This window comes from Benincasa hispida, chromosome 1, assembly GCF_027475165.1.
Source record: "Benincasa hispida cultivar pf3 chromosome 1, pf3_genome.v1.1, whole genome shotgun sequence".
Classification (NCBI taxonomy): Eukaryota; Viridiplantae; Streptophyta; class Magnoliopsida; order Cucurbitales; family Cucurbitaceae; genus Benincasa; species Benincasa hispida.
Genome location: NC_143478.1, coordinates 47,195,768 through 47,212,527, shown reverse-complemented (window position 1 = coordinate 47,212,527; position 16,760 = coordinate 47,195,768). Strand labels below are relative to the sequence as shown.

At 35.0% G+C, this 16,760-nt stretch overlaps 1 protein-coding gene across 1 annotated transcript in view; it reads left to right on the top strand.

Annotated features, from left to right (window-relative positions):
- Nucleotides 1-3,549: 3,549 nt before the first annotated feature.
- Nucleotides 3,550-16,760, top strand: part of LOC120074743 (ARM repeat superfamily protein) — a 38,022-nt gene continuing 24,811 nt past the window's right edge. The window contains exons 1-6 of the mRNA XM_039027971.2: nt 3,550-4,139; nt 4,232-4,304; nt 4,469-4,530; nt 11,209-11,350; nt 16,242-16,454; nt 16,593-16,659. Coding sequence (XP_038883899.1) covers nt 3,874-4,139; nt 4,232-4,304; nt 4,469-4,530; nt 11,209-11,350; nt 16,242-16,454; nt 16,593-16,659 — 823 coding nt within the window. The 5' untranslated portion in view covers nt 3,550-3,873. The remainder of the gene's footprint in view (nt 4,140-4,231; nt 4,305-4,468; nt 4,531-11,208; nt 11,351-16,241; nt 16,455-16,592; nt 16,660-16,760) is intronic.

Genomic DNA, 16,760 nt, shown 5'->3' with positions numbered 1-16,760 from the left:
CTGGGTTCCCAGCTCCAAAGTGGTATGTTTGAGTCAGCGATTTGCCCACTTGCACCCATGCAAATCAAAGGACCACCCTCAAAAGTAGGAGTTCCCAACTCACTCAGGATTTAGGTCATGTTACCTATGGTCATCTTAGTGAAGTGAAGTCTCTGTCATGAACGACGTTATATAACGAGATGTTAACACTTCATGGTCAAGTCTTATACAAACTCTTTGTATAGGACGCCTGTATAGGACGCCCCTTGCTCGCACATTCCCATATGAATGATCAGGATCAGATCATCTATAGCAAGTCACAACACTTGTAACTATTCTACAAATCGGGCCGCATCCGTAGCGTTATCAGGATAAGGGTTCCCTCCTATATCCATATACTACAGACCATTTTGGTTATCACTTAAGACATGATCCACTTATATGTCACCACATACATGCTTAAGTTACATGATGATAACCAAAGATTTTAGTTTATTGGTTTGTGGTAAAACAAATAAAACAAACAATGTTCAAAGACTAGTAGTGAAAAAAATATCATATATTATACATCACAAGCATTTGTGCAAAACCGTGTTTACAAACGTCAGGACACGAGAGTTTAGGGCATCATCCCCAACACTATCTCGTCTTGTTCAAGGCGGGCATCTGACTCGTAGGGAGAATGGACATCTCTAGGTACTAATTGTTTATGTTCATATACTAATAGTAAAAGTTTTCTGTCTTTTTTTTTTTTTTTTTTTTAGTTTGACGATATGTTTTAAACTTTTAAAAGTTCGAGGGTATTTTTGACACAAAACTGTAATGGTTTCCACCCAAAACTAACGATAACAATGTTACTTTTAAACTCATTTTGAATGTTTAAGGGTATTTTAAGATTTTAAATAGTTCATAGGTATTTTTAACATAAAGTATAAAGTCCAAGTACATTTTGTTTTTTTGTTTTTTGTTTTTTTTATAATTTAATCTATCAATATAAACTATCAATACCATATACTTCTATATTCTCTATCTTTTTTCTCTCATCTCTTCTTCAATTCCCTTTTACTCCTATTTTTATATGCTTGACATTTATTTATCTCAAAACTAAAAAATAATGATAAATAAAACTATCCAACTTTAGTTAAGGTATAGATGGACTATGTTGATGGCAAAATTACGTGACAACAATGATAAATTTATAATTTAGAGAATAAAGTATCTACAATTACAATGAAAAAGAGCCTCCTATGCCAAAGTAATAGAATAACTGTAGACTGGAGAAGAAGTCGAAAGTTTAAGTTTTAGATGAAGTTATAATAATGTATTTATGAAACATCAATCTCTAAGATCTCGTTTCTATTTCATTTTCAGTTTCTCATTTTTTAAATTTATGTATTTTTCATAAAAAAAAATTATGGTTTTTTTCACTTTCGTTAAATGAAGACTTCAATTTGTAGTTAAGTTTAGGGGTGAAAGTCAGTTTGGTAACTAATAACCAAACCAATCAATTATATAAACTAGGGATCCAAATTGATGTTCAATAAAGACCAAAACAATGAATTGGTTTTTATTTGGTTCGGTTTTGTATCGACGTGGCTCTCAATTTTTGCATTTTATTTCTTCTTCTAATTTCTTTACTTTTATTTTTATGAATTGGTTATTTTTGCTATTTTAAAATTAAAATTTGGTCTTTTTTTTTTTTTGTTTTTTGTTTTTATAGATTAAAATTGAACATTTATTTTTTTCTTGGCACTTTGCTAAATAACAAACATACATGTTCCATAATATTTTTTTTTTCTAAACAAATATACATGCACCATAATAATTAAAATACCGAAAGATGCCTAATATTAGAATTCATTTTTACGGGTATATACCCTTGGTTCGTTTGTTTTGATCAGCTTTGAAGAACTAATACTTTCTGGTTTTCTCTAGATATCAAGATGCTCAATTTTATATTAAAAAAGTTTTTGTGACTTAATTTAGTTTTTGAAAATATTACTAGAAAAGTGGACAACAAATTATATAACTTATAGGTTGGAGTAGTGTTTGAAAGCTTAATAAGTAATTTTTTAAAAAATACATTATCATGAGTTTATTAACAATTTAACCATCAATTTTAACATTTCTCTATTATGAGAGACTAGATCAAAAGATTTTAAAATATTCGTTACGAAGTTCACACTTGTATACAATAGAACCTAAATTGAAAAATCACAAAAATAACCACGACTAAATTGGAAAACCACCACAACATTAAGGACTAAACCACATATGTAGCTTAAAACTTGAAAGCTTATTGTTATTATTTCTTTTAACATTTACAAAACTTGGAAGCTTGGAAGCTTATGGTTAAGATAAAATACTCACGATTGAAACATTTGAACGGAATAAATTATAGTCACGAACAAAGTGTGAAATTACTCAAAAGAAAAAAGAATGAAAATTAAATGACTATTCGTTAATTCTGACATAGCTCCATTTCTATGGATAAAAAGGGTGAGAGTAATAGTAGAAACATTATGTCAATTGAATTAAGTTTGTTTTGACAAATAAAAACATTAATTGTCAATTCTATATTTTATATTCATGAAATTAGAAAATATTTAGGCTCCGTTTCGTACCATTTTGTGTTTTTATTTTTTTATTTTAAAAAATTAAGTATATTTCATCACCATTTCATACAATGATTTATACAATAATAGAATTCTTAACCAAATTTAAAAAATAAAAACAAAATTTTAAAAACTATATATTTTTTTAATTTTCAAAATTTAGTTTCCGATTTTTAAACAATAAGAAATGTGGGGTGAAAATAGAGGGCTTAATGGTTGGATCCTATGCACAGATACTTTTTGTGTGGCAAAGAATCTGTATCAGACACTATGATACTTCCAGACACTTCTCATATACGTATCTGACACGCGATTTGATGTATCTATTTCTACGCATATTTTTTTTTAAGAAAAAAGACAAGCAACTCATCTAATCTAGGCAACCTATTTAAAAAGCTCACTACTCGAATCCAAAACTAAAAAAAGAAAATAACAGACCAAACCTTAGACTAGAATCATCTAATCTCCATCTTCACATTTGAGTCCCCACCAAGTCCACCAAAATATAAACCATTTGGATATCTTCAACAATTCAATGAAGAAGTTATTCGTTTATCTTCATACTTCTCCCTCTAATCTTCTTCTTCTTTGCAATATGAATCACTTTTTTATTGCATTTTATTAACTATTGTAATTCAACATTTTAGAAGTTGCTTTTTTGTATTGTATTTCAGTATTTGTATTATATTTTATGCTATTGTAATTAACTTGTATGCTAAATTTATCTATATCCTAGATTTTTTTTTAAAAAAATGTATCTTCAACGTATTGATATCCTCGTTTTTTAGAAATATATATATATATTAAAAAAATATATAAAAAATGACGCATTCTTATCTTTATTTTTTAAAAATTGACGAATCGCCGTATCCGTATCTTATAGCCGTATGTATATCTGTGCTTGATATTGGAAACAAAAATAATAAAAAATAAAAGATAAAAAAACCTTATAAACACAGAACAAGATTAACCCCCGACAATTATGTCGAAGAAAGTCTGTTTTGGAGCAGGATTTGGAGAAGGGGTATTATAATTATAGCTTTTCACATTAATTTTGGCCCAAAACCCTCAAGAACGCGACCAATTATCGCCATCAGAGGAGGACAAAATCAAGCCAGAAGAAAAGTTGCATTTGAGTTAATACTTTCGATGGCTGGCATTTGCTAGGTGATTCGATTACAGTACCGAAGTTCATCGGAGGCGAATTTTGAGTGGGGAACTCTTTCATATGGGACATTTTTCTTGAGCAACAAGGTCAGAGTTCAGGCTTAATCTGAAAATGGGAATGTCAAGCTCAGATATGGCGGCGATGTACACGCTGCTAATGAATTCAATGAGTGGCGATGAGGGTGTTCGTAAACAAGCAGAGAAGGCTCTATCTGACACTGATAGTCGGTCTGGGTTTTGCTCTTGTCTCTTGGAACTGATCACTTCGCCGGATTTAGTTTCTCAGGCTGATATTCGTCTCATGGCATCTGTTTATTTGAAGAACAGTATTAATCGACATTGGAGGATTAATAGTAGACGCACAATCCCGAATATCTGGTCGTCCCATCCAGTCCTTTCTTCATTTTTCTTTTCTTTCTGACTAGTTTTGCATCTTCCCATTCTTATGGTACTTAGCTTATGAATTTCAGTGGAATTAGCAATGATGAGAAGGCTCATATCAGGAAGAAGCTCTTATCCCACTTGAGAGAACCAGATTACAAGGTATGAGTTATTATTTCCCCTCCTGTTTGTCTCTCGCTTAAGGGGAAGAAAAGTAAAGAACAATGCATAAACCGAAAGTGCTTCATTCACATGTTTTATTTTTACGTTTCAGTGTGCTAAGTATTTTCTCGTTCTCTGGGTTATCTATGTTTGTCCCTCAACAGATAGCAGCAATTTTGGCAGTCATCATTTCTAAAATGGCCCGCATTGACTATCCCAGGGAATGGTATTATTTATCTCTGTAATGTTACTGATAAGTGGCTGAATGATCATCTAACTCCTTTGTTATTATATTTGAAGTTTTTAACTTTAAGGCAGTTTGTTTGATTCATGTAGCTAGTCAATTTCTTATAGTAAAAGATTTTGTTGATAATGACCAAATGATGCATGGAGTTTAGGCTGCTGTAGTGTTTGCGAACACAATGAAAAAGAAACATTGTAGTTGGTTGTGTTTTATTTTGTATTGGTTGCCTAGGAAAGAAAGATAGGGTAATAGGGTTCTAGAGGAAGAAGGGAGCTTGGAAATCTTCCTCGCACAGTGAACTATGTGAAACAAGAGATGAGTTTCTTAGGAGGAAAGTTTTATCCTTGATGATTATTATTTCTTGAATTGTGAGTGGCGTTGGTTATTTGGCTAGAAGAATTGTTGTTAAAGTCTCCTTGCCATTTGTACGGAGTTACTTTGGTGGGTTCTATCGGAGCCCAACTATCCCTGGAAACATGAAAAGCATCATTATTAGCACATATATTAGGGCAAGGTTCGTATGTAAGTATCTCGTTCTTGGTGCAGCTCTAGAAATTCTTGCTTCGGTATTCCTAACTTGCAAATTTATTCACACAACACTAATATTAGAGATGAAGACAATTTTAGCATGCTTTTCTATCGAATGTGAAAGAGTTGTTTGGTTTGTGCTCACCATTTGGGCACAAATTCTTGTACGCTTTTTTTGGTTGGATCACATTAGGGGAAGGTGGCACACTCTTGCACATGGATTCCCAAAGCTATACAATATTTCATCCAATAAGTTTAGTGTTGTCAACATGATTTAAGCAATGATTTTTTGTTCTTATATTTAGAAGAAGATTTTTTGATTGAGAGATGGAATATCCTCTTCATACATCAATGAAATTTGTTTCTTATTGAAAAAGAAAAAAAAGAGGTGGAATTTGCTCTCTGCTGTTCTTGCTTCAAGATTTTGATAATGGTGCACAGTGAAAATGGCAGTCTTTTTTAATTTTTTATTTTCCCTGCCCGTTACTCCTTTCTTTGTGTTGTACAAATCTTTGGAAAGTTGCTATCTCTAAGGAGTGTAATGCATTCATAGGAATCAATCAAATAATATAGTCGAAAGGAGGAATTCGCTTCTATTTTTCTCTTTGAGTTGCTGTCTTTTGTCTTTGTAAGGCTCACTGAGAGGACCCTGATCAACCAATATATAATCATTGCAAATTTTAAGTAGCTACTTTGGAGGAAGTCTTTGGGCTGTTTCATGAGGAGATGTATGTGCCCAGAAAACAGTATACATTCTTTTTGATGTCTCTAGTCCTGGGCGGCTACTAGACAAGGCTAAAGTCTTATGGATCAATTGCCTCTCCATTGATTTATGGGAATCTGTTGAGAAAGAAAAAGAGGACTCATTAATAAATAATAATCTGGAAAAGGAGCTTAGATTAGCTTTTGAAAGTTATTTCTTTGTATCTTTCTTCCCTTTTTTGGTTTTGTTTTGTTTTCGTTATTTTATTGGATAAGAAATAAATTTCATTGATGTATGAAACACATTAAAGGAGGGAAAGAGCCCTTGCCCTCTTTCCCCCTCATTTTTCTCAATAATAGTTTGGTTTTTCATTAAATAATGAGGAAGTGCATTTACACCACGAGAGAGCTAAGCATATAGTATGCTCAAACAAACTATTGAAGGATCTTTCTTTGTCATTGAAAATTCTTTGATTCCACTCTTCCCATCAATGAACTGATGACTCTTTAGTGCGTAGTTTAGGAGACACTCTGGATCAAGAGGATGTGTTGCTTACTAGGCGAAAATATTTTTTTAAAAAAATAGAAAGGCCCACTTGGAGGTTCATTGAGGCCCCTCTTTTAGTTTGGTTCCTTCTTTTGTAAGCTCTCTTTTCGTATGCCTTTTGAATTCTTAAGAAAAGATATTCTTAAAAAAGTTAAGTTCTTTTCCTGGGTTTTGATACAATGGATAGGATTTTGAGAAAGATGCCTTCGTTAATGGGTCCTTTTTGTTGCATCATTTGTCGAAAGGTAAAGAAAAATCTGGATCATCTTCTGTGGGAGTGTCAGTTTGCGAGATCCGGTTGGAATTGCTTCTTGCAGGAGTTTGGCTTTATGCTTGCTCGATAGAGGGATGTTCGGTTGACGATCGGGGAGTTCCTCCTCCATCTGCCTTTCAAAGAGAAAGGTTGTTTTCTTCGGTTAGTGGGGGTGTGGTGTGTGCATTGTTGTGGGATCGTTGGGGGGAGAGGAACAATAGAGTGTTGTAAGGTGTGGAGAGAGACCATAGTGAGGTTTGGTATTTAGTGAGGATTCATGTTTCTCTATGGGCTTTGGTTTCGAAGGCTTTTTGTAATTATTCTCTAGGCCTTATCTTTCCTAGTTGGAAACTCTTTCTTCAGTGGGTGTTTGTGGGCTTATTTTTTTTGCATGCCCTTGTATTCTTTCATTTTTTCTCAATGAAAGCAGTTGTTAATATTAAAAAAAAGAAAGAAAAAAGAAAAAAAGGTTTTGTCACTTCCGCTAGTACTCCTTTCCTCATAGTATTCTCCACCCATATGGTTTGTTCCTTCCATAGAGTTTCCTTGAAGAATCTCTTGTTTAATAGAGTGTGTTGTAGAATAGCGAAGCATTCAATCAACCAAGGGATGGAGCCAAGGTGTACAGATATAAAGAAGGTATGGTTTCCGGTTGTTTTGGTGATTTCAATGTTCTCACCCCGATATCCGCTAACTATTTATGTGGACTAATGCTTGTGTTCGATCACGACAGAGAGAGGATTTGGTTAGAGTGCCATCAATTTTCAAAGGGAGCAAAGCCTTGAACTCAAACTTCGTTTGTAAATTTTTTTTCTTAGTAAGAGACAAGTATTTCGTTTATGACTAAAATTTACGAAAGGGAAGGAAAAATCTCCCAACCATTTGTAGTGTATTACAAAAATAATTTCAACACAGTTTGAAGATTTGGTTCCCCCATTTGTATCATTTGTCATTTCTTAAAAACCAATTTTTTTATCGATTTTCTCATGTGGTCTGAGAGCTCTTATTCTTTTTCCTTTGTGTTTTGTCATCCTCTTTCCAATATGGAAGCAACTGACATGGTTGCTCTTCTTTCTTTACTCGAGAGTCGATCGTTTAGAAGAGGGAGAAGCGATATCAGATTTTGGAGCCCTAATCCTTCGGAAGGGTTCACATCTAAGTCTTTCTTTCAATATTTGGTTGATTCTCCTCCCTTGGGGGATTCGGTCTTTTTGATTCTTTGGAGAATTAAGATCCCTAGGAAGGTGAGATTCTTTACTTAGTAGGTTTTTCATGACCGTGTTAACACGATGGATAGACTTGTGAGGAAGATGCCTTTGCTTGTTGGGTCTTTTGTTGTATTCTCTGTCGGAAGGCGGAGCAAGACTTGGACCATATTCTTTGGCGTTGAGTATGTGGTTCGTGTTTGGGATTCTTTCTTCCAAACGTTTGGTGTGATGATCGCTCGACATAGGAACACCAATGCTATGAACGAGGAATTCCTCCTCAATCCGCTTTTTGGGAGCAAAGGCTGTTTTTTGTGGTGTGCGAGGGTGGGTGCAATTTTATGGGTTTTGTGGGGCGAACAGAATAGGAGAGTGTTTAGGGGTGTGGATAGGGATCCTTTGGATGTCTGGTCCCTCATTCGTTTTCACATTTCTCTTTGGGTTTTGATTTTAAAGGACTGTTGTAATTATCCTATTGGCTACAGGCATTTTGTTACATAGAGCCCCTTCTTGCTGAGGGAGCTCCCTTTTGTGAGCTTGGTTGTTTTGTATGTCTGTGTATTCTTTCATTTTTTCTTAATGAAATTTGTTGTTTTTATTAAAAAGAATATAGAGCACCAAATCGAAAAATATTCATAGGGGTTAGCTTTGTCATTGAAATGCGATTGTTTCTCTCCCACCAAAGGGTCCAACAGAAAAGTTTGACTAGGCTAGTGAGTCCACAAGATCTTTTGGGCTTTGAAAGGATGCCCCATCAGAAAATAGGAGAGAAAATCATGTATGTTTGATGCGTTCTCGTTATGCGATGGATTAATTACTATGTGATACCTTAGAAACGCATTGTTTTACCTAGTTAGACCCAAATATAAATCCAACTAGAATCCTGGTGAGTCCAGGGTCGAACTCGGGGATTGCATTCTATTGATGCATTAACAATGATTGTTTCGATCTTTATGCGAGTTATTTTGTTAAGTACGCAATGAATTTGTTCCTATTCTATCACTAAAATAATGGTGGATGCGATGGTAATCACAATTGTAAGCAAAACAGCCTATGTGGAGAGATTTTGATTTCCAATGAATAAAAGTAGAGTTGAGAAAAATATTCACTAACAATTCCTAAGTAATTACACAAATAACGCGTTCAAGCAAATCACTCAAAAGTCAGAACCTACACTTCTCAATGTATTTAGCCACCAAATCCTATTTCTAGGATGCATGTGATAAATGTTTGATGCAAAAGATGTCTCTTTATTCCTAAAGGTAATCTCTTCTTGTTTTATGAGGTCCAAATCTTTTGCTCTTTCAAGCCTAGATTCATTCTATTTAGAACAATCTTTCGACTTATTCAAATAGTTTATAAAGCATACATAAAACAAGTTGAGCGCACGATTAAGCTTTACTTGGTTTATGTTAGTTGCAATGTTTCTCAACCCATTAAGAAATTAGTTGCTCATGGTAGGTGAAGAGATGGATGAACAAAATACTATATATGCATTCATATTGATAAAAGAAGTTTTGCAACGTTTTACACAATGTAAATGACAACAATATCGAAAAAAGAGATAGAGATAGAATATCAAGCCGTGGGGTACAATTCTTTGCTCCTTCTGGCTTTATAGATGACTGCTTTGCTAGATTGTGCTGAAGGTGAAGTCTCCCCTTGGTTTTCTAGAAGAAATCTTGAGCTCTCACTCAAGATTTCATGAGGGCTCGAAGAGAAGTGTTTATGAAGTGAGAAATTGTGCAGAGTTTCCTCTAATGTCTTCACACTTGGCTCCCTTTGTATGGAAATCTCGTGCATATTTATAGGCGTCAAAGGGAATTTCTTCTACTCTCACTGATGATTGAACTGACAAGGTGCATTAATTTCTATACCCTGATGCGTCGCCTGCTCCGCGTCAGAAGTTCATTGGCTCTGCCATAAAGCTTTCTTGTCGGCTATCAACTTTGTCTTTGATTTGACCTCCACCGCCCTAAGCGTCATGTCACATTCTATCGCATGAAGTTATGCATTCCTACCATGCGAATCCAATTTTGGTGTTAGGAATTTTCTTTTGCGGTGACATTTTGTGATCGCATGAATAGATTTCTGCATTCACAAAGCACGATTTTTTATAACTTTTGGATTACGAGACTGTGTTCACATGCGATCGCATAATATAATTAATTCCATGATCTTCTTTCCAAGCTGTCACATTTTCCATGATTTTTCTTAATTGTTTTAGGAAAAAGAGATACAATAACTTGTATTACAAGTTATCATATGTTGATGCACACCATAGTATACTAGCCAAAGGAATAGTTGCAATCCAAAATTGCACGCCAAAGGAGAATGTGATCAAAAGGGGGCTATGAGTTTTTAAATTTCTCCAACAAAAAACACAAATAAAAGGGGATATTTTTTTGGTGAGGGAGCTTTTTTGTAGTCTGTCATTGGTGTTGATTGTCTTGTGTCTTAGATCCCAAAGGAAAATCTTTGTTTTCTTAAGCTATTTCCATTCCTAGATAGTGGTTGTTGGACTTCACCGTGTACCCAGGAGAGGAATTCTTCAGCCAAATCCATCTATCTGAACCATTTGTAAGAACCACAACCTTGTGAGCTAAGGTAATGACGCCCATTTAGTGATTTCATCCTCCTCAAGCTCTCTTCAAAGTCGAACACCCACGTGTTAGTCTGTAATTTACCTCTTCTCGTTTGAAAGCTTTTAATTTGGCCATCAACCCGTGCCATTTCCAACCCCTCATGGGATGATTACTCCACACCATTATTAGAGCAAAGGAGGGTAAGAACTTTGCTTAAGCCAAGAGTTGTTAAAGTGAAGAGGGGTTGGTCCCTGATGTGTCCCCATTGAAACGATAAATTTTGTTTGTGAAGTATTTAAGTTGTTCTAGTTGGGAGCCATTATCTAATCTTTCTCTTCCCCCTTCTCTTGATTCCCTATGTAAATTTCATAAAATTGCTTCTTATGAAGACAAACTTTCAACGCAGATAAACTGTAGTATGTGACCTTTGTATTCATGATTATTACTTAAAGAATAGTCAACAGGGAAAGGTGCTTTTGAGGAGGGTTTTTTATTTAAAATTTTAAAATTTGAATAAAAATATTATTATTGTCTCTACCTGGAGGTTTTTTTAGTAACATCCTTGAAAGAACTCTCGGGTCGGGAGCTTATCTTATTTTGTTTTCTTCCAATGAAAGGGTACTTCAAAGATATTAAATAAAAAAGTCAATTGGTTCATAATTTTGCGTGACATTCTATATATATATATTTTTAAATTTTACTACAAGTACCAACAATCTAGTTATATAAATATTTTTTTGTCTTTTTGATCCTCGTTGTCTCCAATCTAACTGCTCTTTTATGCATATGAGAAATGATAGTCCTTACATGCTAACTTGCACAGTATTATGAATAACACAGGTCAGACCTCTTCCCTGTGTTGATACAACAACTTCAATCTGCAGATGTTCTTTTAAGCCACCGAATCCTTATGGTTTTATTTCGAGTTCTGAAAGAATTGTCTAGCAAACGACTTACTTCAGACCAAAGAAACTTTGCAGAGGTAGTAACAGTCTCTCTCTCATTCTCTCTCTCTCTCTCTCTTTTGAGCTTTGCACATAAATTCTATTAGTCAATAACCATTTAAGGAATCTTGTAGGCATTTCCCATAGGTTCTTTTCCGAAGATGCTGCTTTGTCTTTCATTGAATTATTTCATCTTAGAGTTTTTTTTTCCCCTTTTTCCTTTTCCTTTTCTTGGAAAGTTTACCACACTTTTCATTCAGAGAACGACAAGCAACTAATGCCCCTAGATACAAAGGAAACAAGAAGTAACAACATCAATGAACATAAAATAAACAAAACACTTAGAGTTAGAAAAGCTCCAATATTTTATTTTTTATTTTTTATTTTTTTTATTTTTTTTTTAAAAAAGAAAACGAGTCTCTTCATTGAATTAATGAAATGAGACAAAACTCAAAATACAAAAGGAGGGATCAGGAGATGCACCTTGGAATCTCAACTAGGTTGGACACCCTCTTTAGCATCCTCATCATGCCTATAAAATGAAACATCCTACAATTGTTCAATCAAATGCAAAAAAACAACAAAAACAACATCCAGTCCAAATCAGTACGACCAAAACAAATATTAAGTTGGAGAAATAAAAGCATGTCAATTTAAACAAAAATCTTGAATAGAATAGTCTTCAAAATGCTTGGATAAGCTGCACCAAGAAGAAGCATTCCGCTCAGCAATTTCAAACCCACCCAACCATTCAAGGAGCTTGTCATGAAACACCCTTTAGTTTCTATCAAACCATAAATCAGCCAACAAAGCCTTAACCGCATTGTACCAAATCAGCTGAGAACTCCCTTTTAAATGTGGGCCTATTAATAGCTGCTGTATATTGTCGCTGAAAACCTCTCCAAACACCCATGATATATTAAAGATAGAGAATAATTTCCACCAGCAGTGTGCAGAGTATGAGCAAGTGAAAAAAAGATGCTGCAAATCTCCTCCATGCTGTTTACACAGGACAAATAGAGGGGCACAAACAGCTAGATGGAAGCTTCCATTGCATTACTGAGGAGCAGTTTAGGTGTCCAAAAATCATGATCCACACAAGAATGTTGACATGCCTCAGGCTGTCTTCGAAAGTGCCTTACAAAATCATGATCCACACAAGAATGTTGACAATCTTGCTACCATTTCCAAGTTTAAAAGTAGCCAATACATCCATCTTCAACCAAGTTCTAGATATGCTTATCCAAGGACTTTTCAAGCTTTTTCCTTCTTTACCGGCCGTGTGCCAATTGAAGGAGTCTTTTCCATGAATACTTCTAACAACCTGACTCCAAAATGAATTTTCTTCTTCAATGTATCGCCATCCTTATTTAGCTAAGAGAGCCAAGTTCTTTGCTTCAAGGCCCCCAAAACCAAGACTTCCATCTGTTTGAGATCTTGTGACAAGTTCCTACTTCACCTAATCATTGATCTTGCTTCTGTTATGTCCTTCCCAAAAGAAGTTCCTCATGATTCTTTCCAGAATAGAGATGATGTTTTCAGGCATTAAGAATAGAGACATATAATATGTAAGAAGGTAGGGTCACACTGATTTGCATAAAGTAGCTCTCCCTCCTCTAGACAAATTAAATCTCCATTTGTCTAGTGTTGCATGAATTTTATCTATCATTGGTTGGTAGAAACAAACTTGTTTAGGGTATTCACCCAACGGTAGACCAAGGTAAAGAATAGGCACGTGTTCGGCTTTGCAGTTTAACCTTCCAGCTACGATTAATATCTTGAATGGAAAACCCTTTGAAACTTCCACTTAAAAAGGAACTATAAAGCTCTCCCAACTACGATCAATATCTTGAATGGAAGACCCTTTGAAACTTTCAGAAAGAGAAACCATGAGGAAGATTTTAAACGAGCTGATTCATGTGCTTGTACGTGGGAAAACGACATGGACTTGCGGCGACGTGTGAGCTTCATGCCCTGGTAAGATGCTGACTGGATTTAAGGGTTAAGCTGATTGGTAATTGGGCTCCCTTTTGGGATAGATGGCGGTGGAAATAGACATTAGTGGCAGCAGGTATAAGTTTAGAGGGACAAGTTCACACAATCGAACATGGAAACAAGAGGGTCCTAACCCCAAACCTAAAGGTTCACAAAATCCTAATTGTTGACAAACCGTAATTGTTGAAAAATACCTAGTGCTATAATAGTATGTAAAAACTGAAGGTTTGGAAGAACAACCATAATCTATTTCATTCACTAAAGAGATACATAGACAAGTGTACAAATGTAACCCAAGTAATAGAAAGTGAAAAAGAGAAATAAGTCTAAGATATTTACAATATTACAACTATACTAATATAAACGCTATAACAAGTTTGGAAGAAGGGTTTTATAAGGGTGCACTGTTGAGATAATTCCTTGAAACTAGAAAAGATTTGTGGTGGGGAGGATATTGGTTTTTCTGGGAGGTTGGGTTAAGGTGATGGATGTTGTTCCTCACCTTTGGTCGAAGGAATTCGTATCCTGTTTGGTAGTTTATTGTGGGGGTCTGAAGGAAGGTGATGATGATACAAGGTTAGGCAAGGAAATCATGTTCAAGGCTATCAGTAATTCTGATGGGTTTATGTTAATCAAGTGTTCTGTTAATTGTGGAGGGATTGATTTCCCGATTCATTTGATACCAATAGTTGAAGAAACTGAAATGCCTGCTACCTTCGTTTGTTGGAATAGGTCATCCTCTCTGGAGAAAGACAGGTTTCATATCAAAGAAGAAGACAACTACTCGATAGTATAGAGATATTGGGGAGCAACATGGAACATTCTCCCCCTCAGGATATGGCTAATAATTTAGGTAAATTTTTTAAGGGAAAAATACCTTGGTCCCTAAGTTTCGGGCAATAGGTGCATTTAATCCTTGAAGTTTCAAATTGGCCATTTTGGTCCTTACGTTTGAAGAATAGGTTTAAAAAGTCTTTTATGAAAAAAAAAACAACTTTTAAATTTAATATAAAAATTATAGAGGTTGATGTGGCGGTATGACATGGAAAAAAATATTGTTTTAATCTTTCCCTTTCTTTCTTCCTCTCCTCTCCTCTCTCTTCATCTTCTCTCTGTTATCTCTCCTCCATCTCCATTATCAATTTTCTTTTTTCTTTAATAAAAACAATCATAATGGAAAATCTAGGTGTGCCATCTCCTTCATCTCCAGGAATGAAATTTTGACATGGATCAACAATAACCTTCAATTGAATCTCTCTCTGTCGCACAGACTATAAGCCAATTCCGGCCTAAGAGAAAACCTGTATGGGGTTCCATCTTTTTAGTGCTTCAAATCAAGAGGAGATTGCGATTTCATTGTAGGATTGGGTCGGATTTGAAGAAAAATGGAAATGCATTAAAGACGAAATGTACAGATGAAATCACAATCTTAATTAAAAAGAGATTTATATTAAATTTTAAATATCATTCCAAAGCTTAATGATATTAAATGCATTTCATTCATATTAAATCACATTCTTAATTCATTTGATTTAGTTTAATGAAATTGAATTCATTCAAATCACAATTTCTTCATTTCACTCTGGCCGAAGAGAAAACCCATTTGGGGTTTTGGTTTAATTTGAAGAAAAATGGAAATACAGTATGTCTACTTCCCATGTTTGAGCAATTTGGAGATTAGATGAGGGAGAGGGCACACTTGAGTTTTTCATTGTGATTGTTTTGATTTTTTTTTTAAAAGTCTAGTAATAGAGATGGAGGAGAGACAACAAGAGAGAGAGAGTGAGGATGGACAGAGAGGAGAGGAGAGGGAGAAAGAATGAGAGATTAAAATTTAGTTTTTCATGTCATAGGGCCACGTCAACCTCTATAACTTCTTTTTAATTAAATTTAAAGGTTCTTCTTCTTCTTCTTCTTCTTCTTCTTCTTCTTTTAAAATATAAATGAGGGACCTTTTAACCTATTCTTCAAAACTTATGGACCAAAATGGCCAATTTAAAACTCCAAGGATTAAAAGCACCTATTGTCCAAAACTCAGGACCAAAAAGGTATTTTTCTCATTTTCTAATGTGGGCTCTTACTGAAAAGGACATCCGTCTATCCATTTGGGATAGGTGGCAGATGAAAAGAAGAAAGAGGAATTCAGTTGGGCTGGGGGGTTCATCAGGCCAAGTTTCTGGTGGGATGGAAACAGCAGCATTCTTGGAATATAAAGGTCCACTGTTGAGCATTAAAGTGATTGAGAGTATTGGGCTGGAAGAGTGAATTTTCCTATTCCTTTGCCTAATCCCCAAGAAGTCCCTTTTAATGGCTGTTTTTCAAAGTGGTGATCGATGTGGTCCTTTTTTGCTTTCATGGCCTTCAAGCTGTACAACATGTTAGAGAATTGAGAAATCTAGAATGCACCATTAACTATGATGGAAGAATGCTTCTTCAGAAGCACGGTCCCTTCCTCAAGAATGTCTTATTCTTGAATGACAGGGGGCTGGGGAAGGAATAAAAAGGGGTTAGTGAAGGAGATTCTTTCTGTAGCTCATATTCTCTTTCCTATCTTTTGACCATGGAGAAATCTTTTGTAACTTCTTTGGTTTGGGCTTATTGCCCTTCTTTTGTAATGGTTTGGGTGTGGTTATCCTGGTTGAGACTAAATGAGCTGCCTTTTGTTTGGAGATGGTTGAAAGTTGTTGAGAGGTAGATGGTATGTCGAGTGGGTTGGCCTTCACTTTCAGTTGGTGGGGGCTTTTGTGGATTTTTTTTTTTTTTTGTTATTTGTGGTTGACTTCGATTTGTGCTTATATCTACTATTAGTTAATCATGTCTATTATTGGATTTTATTAGTTCTTACTCTATCCCTTGTATGCTTTAGAATTTGAAAGTTATTTTTTACATTTGTCTCATTTAGTGAAATTATGTCTCACTCTTAGAATTTGGCAGATATCATTGCATTTCTTCGATTTTGGATGGCACCTCTGGCAGAGTGATGTGCAGAAGATATTACATGGGTTTTCTACTCTTTCAGGGAGCTATAACCCAAATGAGCTGAATCACGAGGAACTTTATTTGACTTGTGAGAGATGGTTGTTTTGTTTAAAGATAATACGCCAATTGATAGTGTCAGGATTTCCAAGTGATGCAAAATCAGTCCAGGTAAGTTATGTTCCTCTTCTCTTTTTAGTTCAATGCACTTGTGGTAAGTTAAAATGATATTGCTATCTTGTAGGAAGTTGATGATTATTTCATCAATCAATGAAATTATTTCTCTAAAAAAAAAAAAAAATCTTGTAGGAAGTCAAGCCAATCAAGGAAGTTTCTCCTGCACTGTTGAATGTTCTCCAGTCATTTCTTCCTTTCTGTGAGTGTCTTCTTCAGTGTAATTGCTCTAGTTTTATGTTCTGCATGGATCTTTTGAGGCCCATTCAGATTCTTGTCTAACTGGGATATAATGTTGAATGG